The 21,124-nt window shown below is 41.7% G+C and overlaps 1 protein-coding gene across 1 annotated transcript; it reads left to right on the top strand.

Moving 5' to 3' along the window:
- Positions 1-2,593: 2,593 nt before the first annotated feature.
- On the top strand, positions 2,594-19,358 carry LOC102442031 (cytochrome c oxidase subunit 5A, mitochondrial). The gene is made up of 5 exons (XM_006087890.3): positions 2,594-2,785; positions 11,078-11,194; positions 14,211-14,332; positions 15,559-15,681; positions 19,192-19,358. The coding sequence occupies exons 1-4, from the start codon at positions 2,680-2,682 to the stop codon at positions 15,670-15,672; spliced, it is 459 nt and encodes a 152-aa protein (XP_006087952.1). The 5' UTR covers positions 2,594-2,679; the 3' UTR covers positions 15,673-15,681; positions 19,192-19,358.
- The last annotated feature ends 1,766 nt before the right edge of the window (positions 19,359-21,124 follow it).

The raw sequence follows: 21,124 nt of genomic DNA, 5'->3' as shown, positions 1-21,124 counted from the left end.
GGCCGGCAGAGGGGGGCAGTTGGGTGCAATGCAGGCTGTTGGGAGGGGCAGTTGGGGGCGAGCAGGCTGGCAGGCAGAGTGGTTAGGAGCCAGCAGTCCCGGATTGTGAGATGAATGTCCGACTGCCGGTTTAGGCCCGATCGGACATCCCCTGAGGGGTCCCAGGTTGGAGAGGGTGCAGGCCGGGCTGAGGGACACCCCCCTCCCCCGTGCATGAATTTTGTGCACTGGGCCACTAGTCTCTACTAATAAAAGAGTAATATGCTAATTAGACCGGGAGACCTTCTGGATATCCTCCTGGACAAAGGCATGGTGGTGGGGCTGAGGCAGAGGCGGTTAAGGGCAATCAGGCCAGCAGGGAGGTGGGGGGGCAGTTGAAGGTGATCAGGCCAGCAGGGGAGAGGGGCAGTTTGGGGCAATCAGGTTGGCAGGGGTGGCATTTGGGGGCGAGCAGGCTGGTGGGGGGGGCAGTTGGGGGTGAGCAGGCTGGCATGGAGGGGCAGTTGGGGGCCAGCAGGGATCGGACCTAAACCAGCAGTCAGACACGCCAGAGTGGTCCCAGATTGGAGAGGGTGCAGTCCGGGCTGAGGGACACCCCCTCCCCCATGCACGAATTTCATGCACCGGGCCACTAGTTTACAAAATAAAGAAGAAGGAAGAAAGCCCAGAAAGAAAAGAACAATGAGGGAGGAGGGCATCACATGTCCCATGTGGTGTTTGACCTTTGAGTTCAGGAGTTGCTATAGTGACCAATCAGAGGGGATATCAGGACACAGGGACTTGCAGCCTTTATAAACCATGAAAACAGGAAGTCAGTGGGACCCTTTCCCCCTCCCCACGTGGGAGTCCATTCTGTGGGTCAATTTCCCTCTCCCCACATGGGAGTATTTACTTCTTCTTCAATAAATTTTGACCTTTGTTATACCACCTCTGCCCGTGGATTCATTCTTCGACTCTGGCCGACAAAGAATCCGGGTTCCAGTCCAAAATTCCGTTTCAGTTACTTTATGTCTCTGAGTTTGCAAGGTTACCTGTCAGGTTAGCATGTGGCCCCTTTGCCTCCACAAGAGAGAGAAACCTGGGTGACAGAGAAACATCCATTGGCTGCCTCCTGCTGGCCCCCTACCAGGGACGGAACTGCAACTTGGGCCTGTGTCCTGGGGAATCAAACAGGGGCAACCTCTTGGTGCATGGAGGAGCTCTACCACTGAGCAACAGTGGCCAGGGCTGAACTCATTTTTTAAAAATATATTTTTATTGATTTCAGAGAGGAAGGGAGAGGGAGATAGAGAGAGAGAAACATCAATGATGAGAGAAACATTCATCAGCTGCCTTCTGCACACTCCCCACTGGGGATCAAACCCGCAACCCAGGCATGTGTCCTTGACCAGATTCAAACCTGGGACCCTTCAGTCCGCAGGCTGACACTCTATCCACTGAGCCAAACCAGCCAGGGCTGAACTCATTTTTTTAAAAAAAATTTATTTCAGAGAGGAAGAGAGAGGGAGAGAGATATAGGAACATTAATGAGAGAGAATCATTGATCGGCTGCCTCTTGCATGCCCCACACTGGGGATCCAGCCTGCAACCAGGGCCTGTGCCCTGACCGGGAATCAAATCATGACCTCCTGGTTCATAGGTCGACACTCAACCACTGAGCCATGCCAGCGTGTGTGAACTCATTTTTTTTTCTTCACATGCATGGTTAGTGTTTTATTCTTTGAAGAACGGTTCTGAAACATTACACTAAGTCAGACTGAAAGGTAAAGTTTAAAATAGTTTTTATAAAGATATGTTGTAACATGTAATGACTGTTCACTCTACAAAATCTTGATCATAGAGCTTATAATACACCTAGTTGGCAGTAGTACCCAGGTTTTCCAAATTGTCAGTCATCATTTTTCTCTTGTCTGCATAGACTTCTTCTCATTAGCTGCTTTCTGCTTTTGTTGCATGATCTCAGAGTCTCTCTGTTTTCTCTGAGAGGCAGTAAAGCTATCGTCTTTTCTTTTTCCCTTGCTAATTTCCTGGGATTTCTTCATGTTTTTCTGGCGGGCAAGTTCTCGTTGATTTCCACGAGCCCAGAAGAGCGACTCGGAAAAGCACCGGCTGCCTCCCGCGCTCAGCGGACGTCCCCACCAGCGGGTCTGGAAGGCGGGCCAGCCCCGCCCTCCGCTGGGCCACCTGAATTCATTTTTTAATGCTTGCGGATTTGTGGATAAGAATAGTTGCTAACAAGGTCCCTTATATGTAAGCAGTTGCTTTTTCCCCCCATTCGTTCTCTTATTTTAGGCTCAAACCCGGGATAGGGGGAAGCAAAGGTATTTTTATTATAATTTGTCCTTGTTGGTATTGTTATTCCTATTTCGAGGTGATGGAGTAGCCCCAAGCAGGACTTGAACCTACACCATCCACCACTCGCTGCTCTTCCCTCCATCTTCGCTTCATGATGGCGGCGGCGGGACCCAGCGCCCAGTTTGTCCACAACCCGCCGCCGTAGCCCGCCCGCCCCGCTGCGTGCGGCTCCCTCCGGCCGCGGTGCAGCGCCGCAGTGGGTGGGGTCTCATGCTCCGCCCACTGTGCGTCAGTGCGTGAGTCCGGCCCCGGGAGCTCCGGAACGGCCGGTGAGCTCACAGCCGGCTTCTCTTCAGCTTCAGCCTGCGCGCCGCCATCGCCGTTATGCTGGGTGCCGCTCTCCGCCGCTGCGCTGTAGCAGCGGCCGCAGCCTCCCGAGCCAGCTCTCGAGGCCTCCTGCACCCCGCACCGGCCCCCGGCCCCGCCGCGGGTAAGGTCCGCTCCTGCGCCCGTGTGTCCTTGCGGTGACCTGGGCCCCCGCCGCCACGCGAGAACAGGCTCGCCCCGCGGCCTAGGCTGCCCTGCCGGCGGGCGGCTGAACCCAGTGGCCACTGGCCGCCCTCCCCGCCGCCTTCCGGCCTGGAGGACTCGAGGACGCGCCCCCGGGGCCTACCTCAGCGACTTCTTGTGCGGCCACCGCGGACGGGTCAGGTGTGGACCTGCCGTGGGCGCCAAAGAGGGGTCCCAGCGCACTTCCCGCGTCAACCCGACCCCTGCGGTCCCCGGGACGTGACCGTCATACCCCTGCGCTGACCCCAGGGGCCAACCTGATTGGGAGTGTCCGCCGCCATCAGCGCTTTGGCGAAGGTGACATTGAGCCGCCGGACGCGCCGCTCAGTGTAGGGGCGGGGGAGGTCCCTTAGTGTACCCGGGCACCGCCGCCCCGGAGTCTTTCGGGAACACAATATGCTTCCTTGGTGGGACACAGTATACTTTTTTTTAATCAGGCATTTTCTCGGTTGGCGTTTTGTGGGTTACCTTCACAGACCGTTCTGTTAAATTTTAGAAACTGCTCTGCCACGATCTAATTCTTCCACGTGTGTGGTTGTTTCCTGAGGTCTGAAAGAGGCCATTACTGTTTCGAAAATGGGGTACCACGGACCAGGAATACTGGGATCTACAGATGTGGGGAGGCTTTATTGTTTGCTTCAGGTTAAAGCCTGTTTGTTGGAGTATGAAATGCTTTGCTGATTCCTGTCTCTTATTTTTCCTTCTCCTAATATATGTGTTCCCAGTGACTGCCCAGCACTAGAATTTTAATTATTATAACCACAGTTTGATCTTGGTCCATGATGGATGTATATGCTACATCATTTAGCCCCTAACCATACATGTTTTAACATATAAACTCACAAACTCAAAACTAATAAGGTTTGCTTGGCTATTTTGAGTGTTTTAAGTAGACATTTACACACCTAAGGAATATGTTTCCCTTCATTCAATTTAAGATTTTATCATTTATCATAGAATGGTAAGGCTGGCATGCACATCAGATCATGGAGACCATCTTATATTATAGAAGAAGAAACCAAAGCCCATCTTGGGAAACTGACTCCTTAACTAGTGGTAAAACAATTTTCTCGTTTTTAGTGGTAGAACAATTTTCTGTTTTGTGTTATTTTTGGCCCATCTGATGTTTATCAAGTTTTATAGTTCTTTATTCTTTCCTTATCTAAATGTGAAAGTAGCAAATACTATAATTTTTTCATATAGACACATTTGGGGAGGTTTTTATGACCTTCAAAAGAATTACTATATTTTGTGGCAGGTAAAGGAAAAGGCCAGAGGTTTCTGGCAAACTGTAAATTAAGGGGATTCTTTTTTTCTTAGTACCTTTGGACATAGTAGTTTATCTCCTAAGTATTCTATTCCCACTCTTAGAGTTTAATTCATAAACAGAAAGTTGTATTTTAGATATTTGTCCCTTAGACCTAAATATTTGCCACAAGGAGTCAGTATTGTTTACGGTTGTGTCAGCTGCTTTCTAGCTGTGTGACCTTGGACACATTAGTTAACCTTAAGACTCAGTTGCCTCTTGGCTAAAATCAGGATATTTGGTTGTGATGTTTTAAGTGAGATAAAGTAACTCTTAGCACAGTGATGGCGAACCTTTTGAGCTCGGCGTGTCAGCATTTTGAAAAACCCTAACTTAACTCTGGTGCCGTGTCACATATAGAAATTTTTTGATATTTGCAACCATAGTAAAACAAAGACTTATATTTTTGATATTTATTTTATACATTTAAATGCCATTTAACAAAGAAAAATCAACCAAAAAAATGAGTTCACGTGTCACCTCTGACACGCATGTCATAGGTTCGCCATCACTGTCTTAGCACCTTGTCTGGCACTAACGCTTAATACATATTTGCTTTATTATACTGCATTTCATTTTTGCATATTATAGGTTGGGGTTTATCAGTAGAGACTGAAGAGGTTTTTATGCAATTGAAAGTTAGAAAAAATGAAGGTTCTTGGCCCTACCAGTTTGGCTCAGTGGATAGAGCATCAGCCTGTGGACTGAAGGGTCCTGGGTTTGATTCTGGTCCACAGCACAAGCCCAGGTTGTGGGCTCGATCCCCAGTAGAGGGCGTGCAGGAGGCAACCAATCAATGATTCTCTCTCATCATTGATGTTTCTATCTATCCCTCTCCCTTCCTCTCTGAAAAAAAAATTTTTTAAATTAAGGTTGTTGCATGAGGTGCTCCAAGACGAAATGAGAGTATACTTGAAGTAGTTCTGAAAAGGTTAACCTGAGGGGGCCTCAAGTTTGCTCCCGTTAAGTAGAACCCAAATACTATATTTGGTCCATGAAGAAGTCTCCAATTTTGAAACAGTTGTTTTCCAGGAACTGCTGAATTAGATCATTAAAATGTTTTAAACAACTACTAGATTCTCTAGTCAACCCTTAAAACTTACACAGTCCTGGTTCCTGTATCCTTACCTTGATAATTTGGGAAGGGTGGGAGGAGTTTTCTTTTTTTCCTTTCTTGGTGCAGGGCTGAATTTAAGAGGTACCTTTTTTTAAAAAAAAAATTTTTTATTGATTTCAGAGAGGAAGGGAGAGGGAGAAAGAAATAGAAACATCAATGATGAGAGAGAATCACTGATCAGCTGCCTCCTACATACCCCACACTGGGGATCCAGCCCACAACCCAAGCACATGTCCCGACCAGGAATTGAACGTGATGTCACCTCCTGGTTCATAGGTCGATGCTCAACCATTGAATCATGCCAGCCAAGGCTAAGTGGTACTTTTTATCACCTTCCCACTATATATATATATATATATATATATATATATATATATATATATATATCTTGAACAATTTGGTGCTCGACTAAGTTAACAGGAAAAATGTCTCCATTGTGGAACAAAACTTCAGTTCTGCAAGGTGACAAAAAGCCTCTAGAGATGACAAAAAGCTCCTCGTAGGCCACACACAAAGGAGAGAATGAGACTCAGTTTAGAGTCAGTTTACCGCTGAACCTCTTTGTTAACATCTTAGGAAATTGTACTGTGAATATTTTTATGTTTTTGTTGCTGGTGAAATGGACAGTTAGCACAATTTTAAAACATAAAGAGGCCATCAAGAATGCTAACATTGCCCAATGGGGTGTGGCTTGGTGGTTGAGCATTGACCTATGAACCAGAAGGTCAAGGTTCAATTCCCAATGGTCAGGGCATATGCCAGGGTTGTGTGCTCGATCCCCAGTGGGGGGCGTGCAGGAGGCTGCTGATCAGTGATTCTCTCTCATCATTGATTTTTCTATCTCTCTCTCTCCCTCTCCCTTCCTCTCTGAAATCAATAACAATATATTTTTAATGCTAACGTTGCTAAGGGTATGTAAGAAACAATGATCACAGGCAATTGAAGAGGTAGAAGAACTGTTGTTGATTTGTATAAATGAAAACAGCCCAACACAGCATTTTGGAAACAGTGATACATGAAAAAGTGAAGATGCTGCACACTGACTTCCTGAAAGATACCCCTGGAACGAGTAGTGAAAGTGATTAGTTTAAGGCTAGAAGGGGGTGGTTCGATAAGTTTAAGAAAATAAATGTTTGTTTATAGATTAAACAATATATTAAATATGTACTGTATATAAAAAAGCTTAAAACAATCACTTGGGAGTCTAGAACGAATTAATTTACATTATTTCTAACGGGGTGGAAGAGGGATCATTCGGTTTTCCAACAAATCACTTCTCAAACAGCCTTCTGGAACAAATAAAGTTTCACTGTACAACCAGTTTGTAATTTGGAACTCCCCAGAAGGAAGGTAAACAAATATTAAAGGTGATCCATTGATCTCCTTGACTGGGATTTGCAGCTGCTGGTCATCTTTTTCACAGTTAGAAAATAATACAAAGCTACCAGTCATCTGATGAAATCCATGCCCAGCAGTGAGGAAAAGAATTGGTTATCATGAAACACTTTATGGTAAGAAAGATACACTTAATTAATAATTACCTCTGGGGAGGAAATACATATATTTCATTTTTCTTGGGTAAATATTTAGAAGTGCAATTACTGGATGATATGGTAGGTGTGTGTTTAACTTGATAAGAAATTGCTAAACCGTCTTCCAAAGTGGTTGTACCATTTTACACTTGTGCTTTAAGTATTTAGTAAGGATAACTTTAGTTTTTGAAAAAAGTAGCTTGTAAATTTTGGGTAACAGCAGGTAGAAGCATTGTGATCTATGCTTTCTGATATATTAAATGTGAATATTAGTCCTGTATAGTTTTGACTAAATGTTTGTACTTGCCAAATACTTAGGTCTATAGATTCATTCTTTTTTCTTGTCATAGAAATTAAAGAGTATCCAATTCCAGCCCATTTATATACATGTCTCACTTCATTCTGGGCTCAGATTGTGATGGAAATGTAGGTCTCTGGTAAGATTTGGACTTGTGCGGGGGTCTTCTGTGACTGATGGCAGGTATTTTGCAATAGGATCAAATGGTGATTTAAGTGAGAATCCTTTTGCTTGATCTAGCAGTGACATTCCATCTGAAGAACTGGCAAGTATTCCATCTTTTCACCTTTTTCTGGTTTCTTTTTTTTCTTATTTTCTTTCTATTTTTTGCACTTTCTCTTCCCTGTTACAGCAGTAAAGGTGTATCAGATATATTTGACATTTAAATTTCAGAATATATGTAGAGCCCCAAGGTTTCTGTGTAGTTTTATATATATATATATATTTTTTCCATCACCCCTTATCCCCTCTATGTCCTCTTCCACCTCCACCCTCAACCCCCGCAATCACCGTGGTGTCTATGTCCATGAGTTTTCTCTCCTTTTTTTCTGTTTTGCTCAATTTTTTGTTTTTTTAATCCTCACCCAAGGATATTTTTCCATTTATTTTAGAGAGAGTGGTTAGGAAGGAGACAGAGAGAGAAACATCAATGTAAAAGAGTCACATTGACTGGTTGCCTCCTGCACATGCCCCAACCAGGGCCAGGGATTGAGCCTGCAACCGAGGTTATGTGCCCTTGACCGGAATTGAACCCTGGAACCTTCAGTCCAAGGGCTGATGCTCTATCCACTGAGCCAAGCTGACTAGGGCAATTGTTCTTTTTTAATCTTTTGAGAGAGATAAGCATCAATTTGTTGTTCCACTTATTTATACATTCACTAGAGGCCCAGTGCATGAAATTCATGCACTCGTGGGGGGGGAGGGTCCCCTCAGCCTGGCCTGCGCCCTCTTGCAGTCCAGACCCCTTGCTCCTTACCACCTGCCTGCTCACTGCTCCTTACCGCTCAGCTCACTGCTCCTTAGCACTGCCACAGAGGTGGGAGAGGCTTCCGCCACCACCGCTGCGCTCGCAAGCTGTGAGCTTGGCTTCTGGCTGAGCAGCGCTCTCCCCGTGGGAGCACACTGACCACCGGGGGGGCAGTTCCTGCGTTGAGCATGCTGCCCGCTGGTGGTCAGTGTGCATCATAGCAACCGGTCGTCCCGCCATTCAGTTGATTTGCATATTAGCCTTTTATTATATAGGATTGGTTGGTTCTTGTGTGTACCCTGACTGGGGATCAAACCCACAACCTTGACATATCAGGACAACACTCCAACCAACTATCCTACCTGGCCAGGGCGCACACATGTGTGCATGCGTGTGTGTGTGGGGGGGGGGGGGTTGTTTTATTTGATAAGCCTTTAAAAATAACTAGACGCTATACCAAGCTTGTCTAATTCATCTAATAGAAAATACAATTTGAAGAATGTTTTATTTCTATAAATTATGATCTCCATTAATAGAGGTCAGTTAAGACATTTTTAGACAAGGATCAATTTATAGTTGTCATTTATTTACTACCTTCTACAAAGTGCCAAGTCCTAGACAGTGTTACCTGGCCTTCATTTTTATTTTTATTTTTTTAATATGTTTTTATTGATTTTCAGAAAGAGGGAGACAGAGGGAGATAGAAACATCAATGATGAGAGAGAATCACACATGGACTGCCTCCGGCATGCCCCTACTGGGGATCGAACCCGCAACCCAGGGCGTGTCCCCAGACCAGTAATTGAACCGTGACTTTCTGGTTCATAAGTCAACCACTGAGCATCTGCCCCCTGATGGCTTTCATTTTTAATCATCATAATCTGATAAGGTAATGGTATCTGCATTTTACAAATAAGGAAGATAAAACTTGCTGTTTCCTAAAACCCAAAAGTAAAATTTCCTTCTCCTCCATCCCTTACCATACAGAGGCTGTTTAGAAAGATTCTACATTTCCTAACTCCTAATTCAGTGTCCATTTGAAAGGCAGTAACTAAAATGGAAAGGCTTTTCATATGTACTACAAAGGGTATAATGATTGGGAGCAGAATGCTAAGTAAGTCTTGTTTTCTTGACACTTACATATTTTAGTATCTCACTTAGAAATTTTATAGTGTTTTTTTAAAAATTACTATTGCTTTGTCAGGATGTATAATTTATTTTGGAATATAATTTAACTAGAGGCCCGGTGCACGAATTCATGCACATTGAAAGGAAATTAATTAGAAGAAATACTTTAGAGGCCAGGGAAGGACCACGGGAGGTTGGCTCCAGGGCATATCCAGCTCATCTAGATCAGGGCCATTAAAGCCAGGAAAGGCTCTAGGGCATGTCCAGCCCATCTCGCCCAGTCCCAATCGGCCGGACCCCAGCAGCAAGCTAACCTACTGCTCGGAGCGTCTGCCCCCTGGTGGTCAGTGCACGTCATAGTGACTGGTCGAACGGTCAGACATTTAGCATATTAGGCTTTTATTATATAGAATAGAAAGCATACAATTTTTTTTAATTTATGAAAAATATATCTTATAAATTAATTTAAGAACTAGAATGAAGCTCTGGCCAGGTAGCTCAGCTGGTTAGATCGAATACCAAGGTTACAAGTTCGATCCCCAGTCAGGGCACATAGAAGAATCAACGAATGAATCCATTAATAAGTTGAACAAATCAATGTTTCTCTTCCCCATCTCTCCTTTCCTCTTTCTCTTTCCCTAAAATCAATAAATGTTTTTAAATATTAAAAAAAAACTAGAATGAACATTATTTTGAATTAAGAATTAATACTCTGCTTATTGTAAAAATTCAGACATTTTGGAAGTGTCCAGTGGGTCCTCAGGTTACGTCGGAGATCTGTTCCTACGGCGTGATGTAACACAATTTTCGCCATAATTCGGAACCCACCTACATAAGCACCTACGTCACTCACAGGGAGCACATACACAGCAGTAATGAAGTGAAACAGTAAAAATAAAATTAAAAGAAAGATAACAATTCCTGACCTTGTGGTAAATAAATAATAAAAAACGGGGGGCGTAATGGGGGGATAAGGACACATATGTAATATCTTAATAAAGAAATTAAAATAAATAAATAAATAATAGAAAACATAAAGCACATATGTACATACGTCGAAATGATGGGACTTTTTTTTTTATAAATAAATGGGAGATGGCATCGTAACCATGAAACGACATACATCAAGTCCTACGTAACCCGAGGACTGTCTTTATAAATAAATAAAGTTTTTCCTTCCAAAGATAACCAATGTTAACAATTGCAAGTTAGCATTACACATTGGGAGGGAAGGGGAGCATAAACATACACCTATAATACTCTTTGTTCTGCTTTTCTTTGTTTAATTTTTTTTAAAGATTTTTTTCATATCAATACATAAAATTTGTTTCATTTGACCTGCTGAGTAATTTTCCTACTGTGACATACAGTTGATTCAAAACTTAATGCACTGAATGTATTTAAATGCTACTGAACTGTACACTTAAAAATAGTTAAGATGGTAGATTTTATGTTATCCTAGAGGCCCAGTGCATGAAATTCATGCACGGGTAGGGTCTCTAGCGGCTGCCAGCCGGGACCTCCCTTCGAACCCGCCTTAGCCTTGCGCTGCCCACTCACCTGCTCCACCATCCCGCCGCGGTCCCACTCTTCAGGGCCCATCGGGCTGGCAGTGCCTCCACTGCCGCCCGCTGCCAGCGCCACATTGCTGACACCCACCATGTTCCACACCACCCCCTGGTGGTCAGCACATGTGTAACTCCCAGTCAGTCAAACTCCTGCAGCAAGGACAATTTGCATATTAGCCTTTTATTATATAGGATGTGTTTTAATGGGAAATGCAAACAAAAAAATATAACTTAATTGTATTAACAGGATATATTAAGTACTTCTGTACATTGAAGTTATTATTTCTCCATTGTAGGTATCCAGTCAGTTCGCTGCTACTCCCATGGGTCACATGAGACAGATGAGGAATTTGATGCTCGCTGGGTGACATACTTCAACAAGCCAGATATTGATGCCTGGGAATTGCGTAAAGGTAATTGTAATATAGATTGCTAAACAGTCTATTTTGACATAGAATTATGAACTGTTTTGTAGTCTTCTACTACTGTGTTAAAAGCAAAACATGCTTCATGTTAACCGAGTCCTCTCATGCAACTTGCAGTTAGAAAATATTATAGCCCTAACTGGTTTGGCTCAGTAGATAGAGTATTGGCCTGTGGACCGAAGGGTCCCTGGTTTGATTCCGGTCAAGGGCATATGCCCAGGTTGCGGGCTTGATCCCCAGTCAGGGGCATGCAGGAGGCAGCTGATCAATGATTCTATTTCATCATTGATGTTTCTATCTCTCTCTCCCTCTCCCTTTCTCTCCAAAATCAATAAAAATATATTTTAAAAAAGAAAAGAAAATAGTATAGCTTCCATAGTGTTTCCTGTAAAGCAAGGTTTTAAAGCAGGAATAATGGTATTTAGGGCCAAATAATTGTTTGTTGCAAGGGCTGTCCTTTGCATTGTAACATGTTTAGCAGCATCCTTGGCTTCTACCCACTAGGTGCCATCCACTCCCATGCCCTCCACCCCCAATTATGACAACCAAATATGTTTCCTGGGGGACAAAATCACCTCTGATTGAAACCACTGCTATAATGTCAAGGTGAGCAAGAGTTAAATTTTGTATCTTTTAGATAATTTATACAAGTAGTTATTTGGTTCTTCTCCCCTCTTAGTTATAGTTTTGGTTTTTTGTTATTTTTATTCTCCGTTATGATTTGTCTTGCCCTGAATAAGTGTCCAGTCTAAATAAGCTAGAACTTATTTTTCCTAAATTTGCAGATGTGCATTTAACATGAGTAAGTAGCATTAATGATAACTAATCTTTCTTTTTCTTTTTTTAAAAATATATTTCTTCATTGATTTCAGAGAGGAAGGGAGAGGGAGAGAGAGAGAGAAACATCAGTGATGAGAGAGAATCACCGATCGGCTGCCTCCTACATGCCCCCCCACTGGGGATCGAGCCCGCAACCCAGGTATGTGCCCTTGGCCAGAATCGAACCCAGGACCCTTCAGTCCGCAGGCTGACGCTCCATCCACTGAGCCAAACCAGCTAGGGCTCTTTTTCTTTTTTTAAATGTATTTTTATTTATTTCAGAGAGGGGGAGAGAGAGAGAGAGAGAGAGAGAGAGAGAGAGAGAGAGAGAGGAAAAAAACATCAATGATGAGAGAGAATACTTGATCAGCAACCCAGACATATGCCCTGACCTGGAATCAATTCACAGCCCCCTGGTTTGTAGGTCAATGGTCAGCCACTGAGGCACGCCGGCCAGGTGATAACTAGTCTTAATAGTTAGATGTAAATAGCTTTAAGTGTAGGCAGTTTATCTGAGACCAAGAGTTCAGCCTCTGTGACTATAGTCTAGCATTATAGTCACTGGTGTCCTTTGTTTAAATATTGTGTTATTTTGTTCAAAGCTCAAAGTAATCACGCCCAATTATTTTCTGGTTGAATGTTTGAGTCTGCACACTAATGTTTCTCTCTCTCTTTTTAAAAATATATTTTTATTGATTTCAGAGAGGAAGGGAGATTGAGAAAGAGATAGAAACATCAATGATGAGAGAGAATCATTGATTGGCTCTTTCCTACATGCCCTCTAATGGGGATAGAGCCCACAACCTGGGCATGTGCCCTGACTGGGAATCGAACTGTGACCTCCTAGTTTATAGCTTGACACTCAGCCACTGAGCCACACCTACCAGGCTCTATATCTCTTTAATGTCTTCATTTGGGCTTCATTAACTCTCCTTTCGCATTTCTCTGGTTGTTTTTAGATTATTTTCCAATCAAATCTATTTTAAAGGAACCAACGTGCATACGTTGTGCTACGAGTTAAAGATACGAGTTTAAAATGACCTTCTTAATTGAAATGAAACCAGCAAATTATTATGAAAATAGTGTTTGCATTTAAGGAATTCTTTGGTTGGTTTTTTTGGGTCTTTTTTATTTCTTTTTGTATTTTATTGTTTTCCTTTAATCTGTAGGGTAGTGCATAGTTCTTTCCACTAATTTATTGTGGAAGAGTCATTATGATCTTTACCATCTGTTAAAAGTAAATTTGTTAAAAGTAGATTCTCTCATTGTATAGATAAGAGAATAGAGGCCTAATAGGTTCCAGGACCCAATTCCAATGTGTATATGTAGGCTTCCCTACATCAACAAACAAGTCTGGACGCCAGTAGGCTGTCCAAGAATTCAGTTCAGTGTGGCATTACTAGTATCTACCCTACCCAGAAGTAGAATCAGATTCCACAGGTAAAGAAATCAGTCTCACAAGACTACCCTGCACTTTAGAGGCTGGTTACAAGCCTAGATTGTTCATCTGTGCTTCTGACCTACTGGCTACAAATCAGAAGTTCCCACCACCCCCTTCTCAGGTTCCAATGACTCAGAAAACTCAAGAAAACATGTTTACTAGATTAACAATTTATACAAAGATTATTAAAAGATACAAATCAACAGCCAGATGAAGAGATGCATAAGGTAAGGTCCCAAATGAAGGAGCTTCTATCCTCACGGAGCTTGGAGCCCGGCACAGTGGCTCATGGAAGCATTCTAGTACCCCAGTGTGGAAGCTCTCTAAAAAAGGACCAAGGGACTGTCCTATGGTTTTTATGGAGGCTTCATACTTAGTCATGATTGATTAAGTCTTTGGCCATTGGCAATTAATTTAACCTCAAGCCCCTCTCTCCTCCCTGCAAATCAGGAAATGGGAGTGAAAATTTCAATCTTCTGTCCACAGCATTGGTCTCTGCTGGCATCCAACACCCACTCTTGGGAGTCCAAAAGTTATCTCCTTAATATAACAAGAGGCACCACTGTGCTCCCATCACTTAGAAAATTCCAAGGAAGGTTGGCGGTTCTGTGTCAGAAACAGACCAAATATATATTATAAATCACAAGATCATATGTCTATGTTTCAATAAAAATATAGATAACTAAATTATAGTTTAAGTGAGAATATTTCAGGTTGATATGGCCCCTCTTTTTAATTTGACAGGGATGAACACGCTTGTTGGCTATGATCTGGTTCCAGAACCCAAAATCATTGATGCTGCTTTGCGGGCATGCAGACGGTTAAATGATTTTGCTAGTGCTGTTCGCATCCTAGAGGTTGTTAAGGTCAGTGAAATAGTATTAAACTTGTTCTGGAAGTATGTGGTCTATTGACTAGGTATCAGTATATTCTTTATTTTTTAATTTGTTAAGATAACCTAAAATTAGTTCTTATATAACTAGAGGGAATTTACAGTACAGTTAATAATTTTTCTGGAATAAAGTTTGACAGAATTTATCCCAGGCCTGAAAAATTGTGCTTGATACTCTTTTGTTCAGCACTTCCATTTAAGAATTTATCTTAAATATGTACAACGGTTTAACTATAATTTATCTTTGTGCTATTTGTGATAGGAAATTAAATGCTGTTAGTAGTTTCTTAAGATGAGACTTTCCAGAAGTGGTTATTACACAAATGTGTTTAACGTTAAACATATTTACATTAAACATATTTATTGCATATTACCTGAAGAAAATTATGAGATAATTTTAGTGGTGTGACCCCGTTTTATTAAAATACATATAGATGAAAATGTAGGTGGACATATTCTCCCTGTTGTTTAATTATAGTTTTTGTTTTTTTATAATTGCAAATTAAATACATTACATTTTAAGTAAGAACTTTATAATTTAAAAAATATAACTAAGGAGACTTAGAATTTGTTAAAGGCAGGAGAATAGCAGTTTGGCAGTATCTTAGTCCATTTGACTTTTTAATATATGTTATGGTGAATATTCATGAAAACTCTCTTACCCTGAAAATAAGTATTCTCTAAGTGTATCTCTCCATGAAAGAATATGGAATATAAGAAAGAAATTCAAGGTCTGTAAAAAAAGAAAGTGTGAGATTACTTTATCTACAATGGATAAGATAATTTAGGGTTCTGTAGGCTGTCAATTCATTCAGCACCAGTAGTTAATTCAGTTAGGGTCTCAAATTAGAAGCAAATGTAAAAACTTTTCCTCTGTTAACTTAATTATTCCTATTGCCTGCTGGGCATGTTTAATTACATTCACAAAATTCTGTCATCACCACCTTGTTTTCCAGTAACTCAGGCTTTGAAAAAAAATATTTCTGGATTTAGTCTAATTATTTTAGTTATTTTCAAAGTGTTTTTAAAAACCTACCTTGACTACTGCCCACAAAGTTGCTCTCTTTATTGAACAAATATGTTAACTTAAAAGTAGCTTCTGCATATGTGATTAAAAGCATTTTCAAGTTCATTTTGTAAATAGATAAGGCTTCTCAGAGAGCTAAATGTGAATTTTCTTCTTTTTTTTTTTGCCATCAGGACAAAGCAGGACCGCATAAGGAAATCTACCCTTATGTCATCCAGGAACTTAGACCAACTTTAAATGAACTGGGAATCTCCACTCCAGAGGAACTGGGCCTTGACAAAGTATAAATCCCATCGGTAAGCAACATACCACTGAATAAAGCAGGAAAAAATCCAGGGACATGTGAATGAGTGACATTTCAGTGTTCTCAGAAATGTCTTGTTAGAGGCTGTAAGCATAGAGATTTAGAGTACCAATGATAACTTTAAGGAGATAGGATTGTTATTTTTTAGTTGTTATAATTGTTCTCTTACTGGTATAAAGGCAAGTAGAGACCTCCTTTACAAAAAAATCTTTTTTTTTTTTTTTAATACATTTTATTGATTTTTTACAGAGAGGAAGGGAGAGAGATAGAGAGTTAGAAACATCGATGAGAGAGAAACATCGATCAGCTGCCTCCTGCACATCTCCCACTGGGAATGTGCCCGCAACCCAGGTACATGCCCTTGACCGGAATCGAACCTGGGACCTCTCAGTCCACAGGCCGACGCTCCATCCACTGAGCCAAACCGGTTTCGGCTACAAAAAAATCTATATAAAATATTTTAAGCATAAATAGCGTAGAGAATAAATGTAATCACACCCAGATTTTCGGATATTATTATTTTGCCATATTTGCTTTAATCTCCTCCCCTCTATCCCACCAAGAAATTATTGGTTTCACCTAGAATTCAAGCCCTCTGGGTACCCTTCCCTCATTCCAGCCCATTAACCTCCAAAAAACTAAAGATAGTTCACTGCATTCAAAATGTTTATCATGTATGCTTTTTAACATGTGGTTTGTTATTGTTGTTTTTATATTTTTATTGATTTCAGAGAGGAAGGGAGAGGGAGAGATAGAAGTATCAACGATGAGAGAATCATTGATCAGCTGCCTCCTGCACATTCCCTATTGGGGACCAAGCCTGAAACTTGGGCATGTGCCCTGACCAGGAATCAAACCATGACCTCCTGGTTCATAGGTTGACGCTCAACACCTGAGCCATACCAGCTGGGCAACGTGTGTTGTTGTTTTGTGTTGTTGTTTTTTTAACAGTAGGGTTTTATTAATTTGATGCTTTTTTGTGTGTGCCCAGGTTAGAATTTAATAGTCAAGTAAATTTTCATCAATAATAAAAACTTATTCTCTATGGAAAACAGATTAGGTAATAAAACCAGCCACAAGGTTGTCTAGGTAATGAGCAGTGTGCAGAAAATCCTTTGTAAAACAGAAAATATAAAAAGCAGTAATTCATATTTTAATTTTATTTAACAAACATGTATAGTGTATATAATTCTTTTTTGCTAATCCTCACCCGAGGATATTTTTCCCATTGACTTTTTAAAGAGAGTGGGGGGACACATCTACTGGTTGCCTCCTGCAGGTGCCCAAATCTGGGGATTGAACCTGCAACCCAGGTAGGTGCCTTTGAAGGGGAGTGGAACCCAAGACCCTTTGGTGTGCTGACAGAAACTAACCACTGAGCACACTGGCCAGGGCGGTGTATATAATTCTTGACGTGTGTCAGGCACAATTTATATATATTAAATTGATTTCAGAGAGGAAGGGAGAGAGAAGTAGAAACATCAGTAATGGGTGAGAATCATTGATCAGCCATCTCCTACATGCCCCTTACTGGATCGAGCCTGCAACCCCAAGCATGTGTCCTGACCAGGAATTGAACCATGACCTCCTAGTTCAGAGGTGGATGCTCAACCACTGAGTCACACCCGCTGGGCTCAGGCATAGTTTTAAATGCTATATAAAGAGTAGCTCATTTAATCCTTATAAACAATCCTGTGAGGTGGTTACTATTATTATACAGTGGGGCCTTGACTTACGAGTGTCCCGACTAACGAGTTTTTCGAGATACGAGCCGTCTCTTGGCCGATTTTTTGCTTTGAGTTGCGAGCTAAAATTCGGGTTACGAGCCAGTTTCAGATACCCCACCGCTAGTTGGCGCAGCGAATGTCACAGTGAACGCCACAACATCAGCCCAGCATCACGTGTCTCACTCGTTCACTTTTTGATTTGACATACGAGTAATTTGAGTTACGAGCTCCGTCACGCAACGAATTAAACTCGTAAGTCAAGGCCCCACTGTAATTATTCCTATTTTATTATTTTTTTTTTTTTTTTTAGAAATATATATTTTATTGATTTTTTATAGAGAGGAAGGGAGAGGGATAGAGAGTTAGAAACATCGATGAGAGAGAAACATCGATCAGCTGCCTCCTGCACACTCCCTACTGGGTATGTGCCTGCAACCAAGGTACATGCCCTTGACCGGAATCGAACCTGGGACCCTTGAGTCCACAGGCTGACGCTCTATCCACTGAGCCAAACCGGTTAGGGCAACTATTTATTTTATTATTTATTGATGAGCAAACTGAGGCACCTTGTCCAAAGTCTACATTTAAACCCAGGCAGACTGGTTTCAGAGTTCATTGCACCCACTATGCCACATGTTCTGTATAAGCATTTACTAAGGCCATAGTCTTCTCAGAGGTAAAAAATGAGACTTAAATAAAAGTAGACCCAAAGTTATTTTAGGAGCTATTAAATATCCTACTGACAGACTAAGCAGAAAATGTAATCCACTTTGGGGCTTGTTTTTTGGAGCATACGTCTTAATTTTTGTTTTTGTCCACAAACACCACCTCCCTGAATTCAGGTAGCTCATCTTTATAATATATGGAAAGTTTTTGTATGGTATTAAACATTTCTGTGAGTACTTGGAAAAAATTAGGTATTTAGAACAGAGGATTTCGTAGTTATATATATATATATATATTTTTTTTTTTAAATCTTTTTTTTTTAATGGATATTTTTTCCCATTGTTTTTTAGTGAATGGAAGGGAGGGGTAGAGACAGAGATAAACATTGATGTGAGAGAGACACATTGATTGGTTGCCTACCGCACAGGCCCCGACTGGGGCTGGGGATGGAGCCTGCAATGAGGTATATGCCCATGATCGTAATCAAATCCTTGGGCCAACGCTCTAACCACTGAACAGACCGGCTAGAGCCCTAGTTACATTTTCAAAGCTCTTATCTGTGGTTCATATTTCACAATGGATTCTTAAAAGGTTGTCTAAACACTTGGGCTTAATTTTTATTTTATCAAATACTAGAGGCCCGGTGCATGGACCCCAGTGGAGTCCCTCAGCCTGGCCTGTTTCCTCTTACAATCTGGGACTCCTTGGGGGATGTCGGACTGCCAAGTTTCAGCCTGATCCCCACAGGCCAGTCTGAGGCACCCAACCGGTGCATGAATCCATGTACTGGGCCTCTAGTATGCATATAAAATCTTTGGTTAATCTCTTCCTGCCCTCCCCCCTTCCCTCTGAGATTCATCAGTCTGTTCCATGTTTCCATGCCTGTGCATTGAGCGTCTGCCTCCTGGTGGTCAGTGCACATCATAGCTACCAGTCGAACAGTCCAACGGTTGCTTAGGCTTTTATATATCTATATATAGATAGATTCCTGCAAGAAATCCAGAAGATCTTTGTTATAGAGGATGTATTCTTGCTACAGTAACATGTTTCTTTAAAGATTTCTATCTTTACTTTATTACCTGGCTAATTCTTCATGTTTTCTCTTACAGATAGGATTCCCAAGGATTTACTGATAATACTACTTGAGTGTAAACAATCACCTGGAAATACTGATGATAACATATTACCTTATTTGAACAAGTTTTCCTTTATTGAGTACCAAACCATGTAATGGTAACTTGAATTTTAATAAAAAGGAAATGAGTTTGAACTGAAATTAGGTATTGTTCCATGTGTTTGCATTGAAGAGTAGAAAATGAACTATTTATTATAGGTCCATTGTGTCACAGTTTTGTTATCCCCTTATGTGCTGAGAGAAATTTAATTTTCTGGAAGTCATTGCTATATAAACATATTTGGGTACACTGACTGGTAAAATAGCTAAAGGCTAAAAGTCATTTGTATAGAACTAGAAGCCTGGTGCATGAAATTCATGCACTGGGGGGCGGGGTGTCCCTCAGCCCAGCCTGCACCCTCTCCAATCTGGGACCCCTCGGGGGATGTCCAACTGCTGGGACATCCCTCTCACAATCTGGGACTGCTTGCTCCTAACCACTCACCTGCTTACCTGCCTGATTGCCCCTAACCACTTCTGCCTGCCAGCCTGATCACCCCCTAACCGCTCCCCTGCCAGCCTGATTGATGCCTAACTGCTCCCCTGCCGGCCCGATCGCCCCCAACTGCCCTCCCCTGCCAGCCTAATCTCACCCCTAACTGCCCTCCCCTGCCGACCATCTTGTGACAGTGTGGGTGCAGCCATCTTGTGATGATGTGGGGAGGCCATCTTGTGGCAACGTGGGTGCGACCATCTTGTGATGATGTGAGGGCATGAGGGTCAATTTGCATATTAACTCTTTATTATATAAGATTTCCTTGTTGATAGGGCCAGCAAACCCTGGGCTTAGGGAATTGGTTGTCTGGATCAAATTGTGTACCTTCCCAAAACAGGTGAAATAAAGTTTAAAAGTGGTCATTGAGATAGTCTTGAGGATGTGCTGTAGGGTTGCCAGCCCTCTCTTAGTGCCCCTTTCCTTCCCTGCCTGGTCTTCCCTGACAGTGCAGTATTAACTTTAGACATCAAAGAATTTGCTGTTGTAGATTTGGAGGCTTTCTCCTTAAAGAACTGAGTACATTTATATTTAAAAAAAAAAAAAGAAAAAAGAAAACGAAGAACTGAGTACATGGGTTTACTTCTTGAGAGAATTAATAAAATAAACAAATCCTGTCTTTAGAAGCCCCATAATACTGGATATCCACTGCTGAATAGAGAGGTTCTAGGACTGAGTGACTTCTACTACAGCCAGTTCAGACTGCAGTGTCCAGGGAATAAGGTTAATGTTCAGGTGAAATTTTTTTTTTTTTATCATTTGTATCTTTACACTTTTATTTTACTATATAATTTTTTTTAATCTGGAAAAGTGAAAATAAGATTTTTCTTTCAGCATGTTCAAGTTTATGCCCCAATCTCATTATCACAGAATATGCTGATACACTGTGTGGAAAGTGTAAAAATGGGGAGAAAACCCATAATCACACCTGTAAATGTTAATTTTTTTCCATTTTTAAAAAAAAATTAAATTCTTTATTCTTTAAAGTATTACATAAGTCTCCTTTTTCCCCCATTGACCTCTCCCTGGCCGCCCCCACCCCCCAGCACATGCCCTTCCCCCTCCCCGCCCCCCCATCTATGTCCATTGGTTATGCTCATATGCATGCATACAAGTCCTTTGGTTGATCTCTTACCCCCTCACCCCCCACCTTTCCTCATACTAGTAGGTTGGACAGTCTGTTTGATGCTTCTTTGACTCTGGTTCTATTTTTGTTCATCAGTTTATGTTGTTCATTATATTCCACAAGTGAGTGAGATCATGTGATACGTATCTTTCTCTGACTGGCTTATTTCGCTTAGTATAATACTCTCCAGTTCCATCCATGCTGTTGCAAATGATAAGAATTCCTTTTTTACAGCAGCATAGTATTCCA

This window comes from Myotis lucifugus, unplaced genomic scaffold (assembly GCF_000147115.1).
Source record: "Myotis lucifugus unplaced genomic scaffold, Myoluc2.0 scaffold_41, whole genome shotgun sequence".
Lineage (NCBI taxonomy): Eukaryota > Metazoa > Chordata > Mammalia > Chiroptera > Vespertilionidae > Myotis > Myotis lucifugus.
This window is presented reverse-complemented; position numbering and strand designations above follow the sequence as displayed.

Coding starts and splice junctions, on each gene's coding strand:
- LOC102442031 (XM_006087890.3), top strand. CDS start 2,680: ATGCTGGGTGCCGCTCTCCGCCGCTGCGCTGTAGCAGCGGCCGCAGCC. Junction 11,195..14,210: donor TGCCTGGGAATTGCGTAAAG/GTAATTGTAATA, acceptor TTAATTTGACAG/GGATGAACACGCTTGTTGGC. Junction 14,333..15,558: donor GCATCCTAGAGGTTGTTAAG/GTCAGTGAAATA, acceptor TTTTGCCATCAG/GACAAAGCAGGACCGCATAA.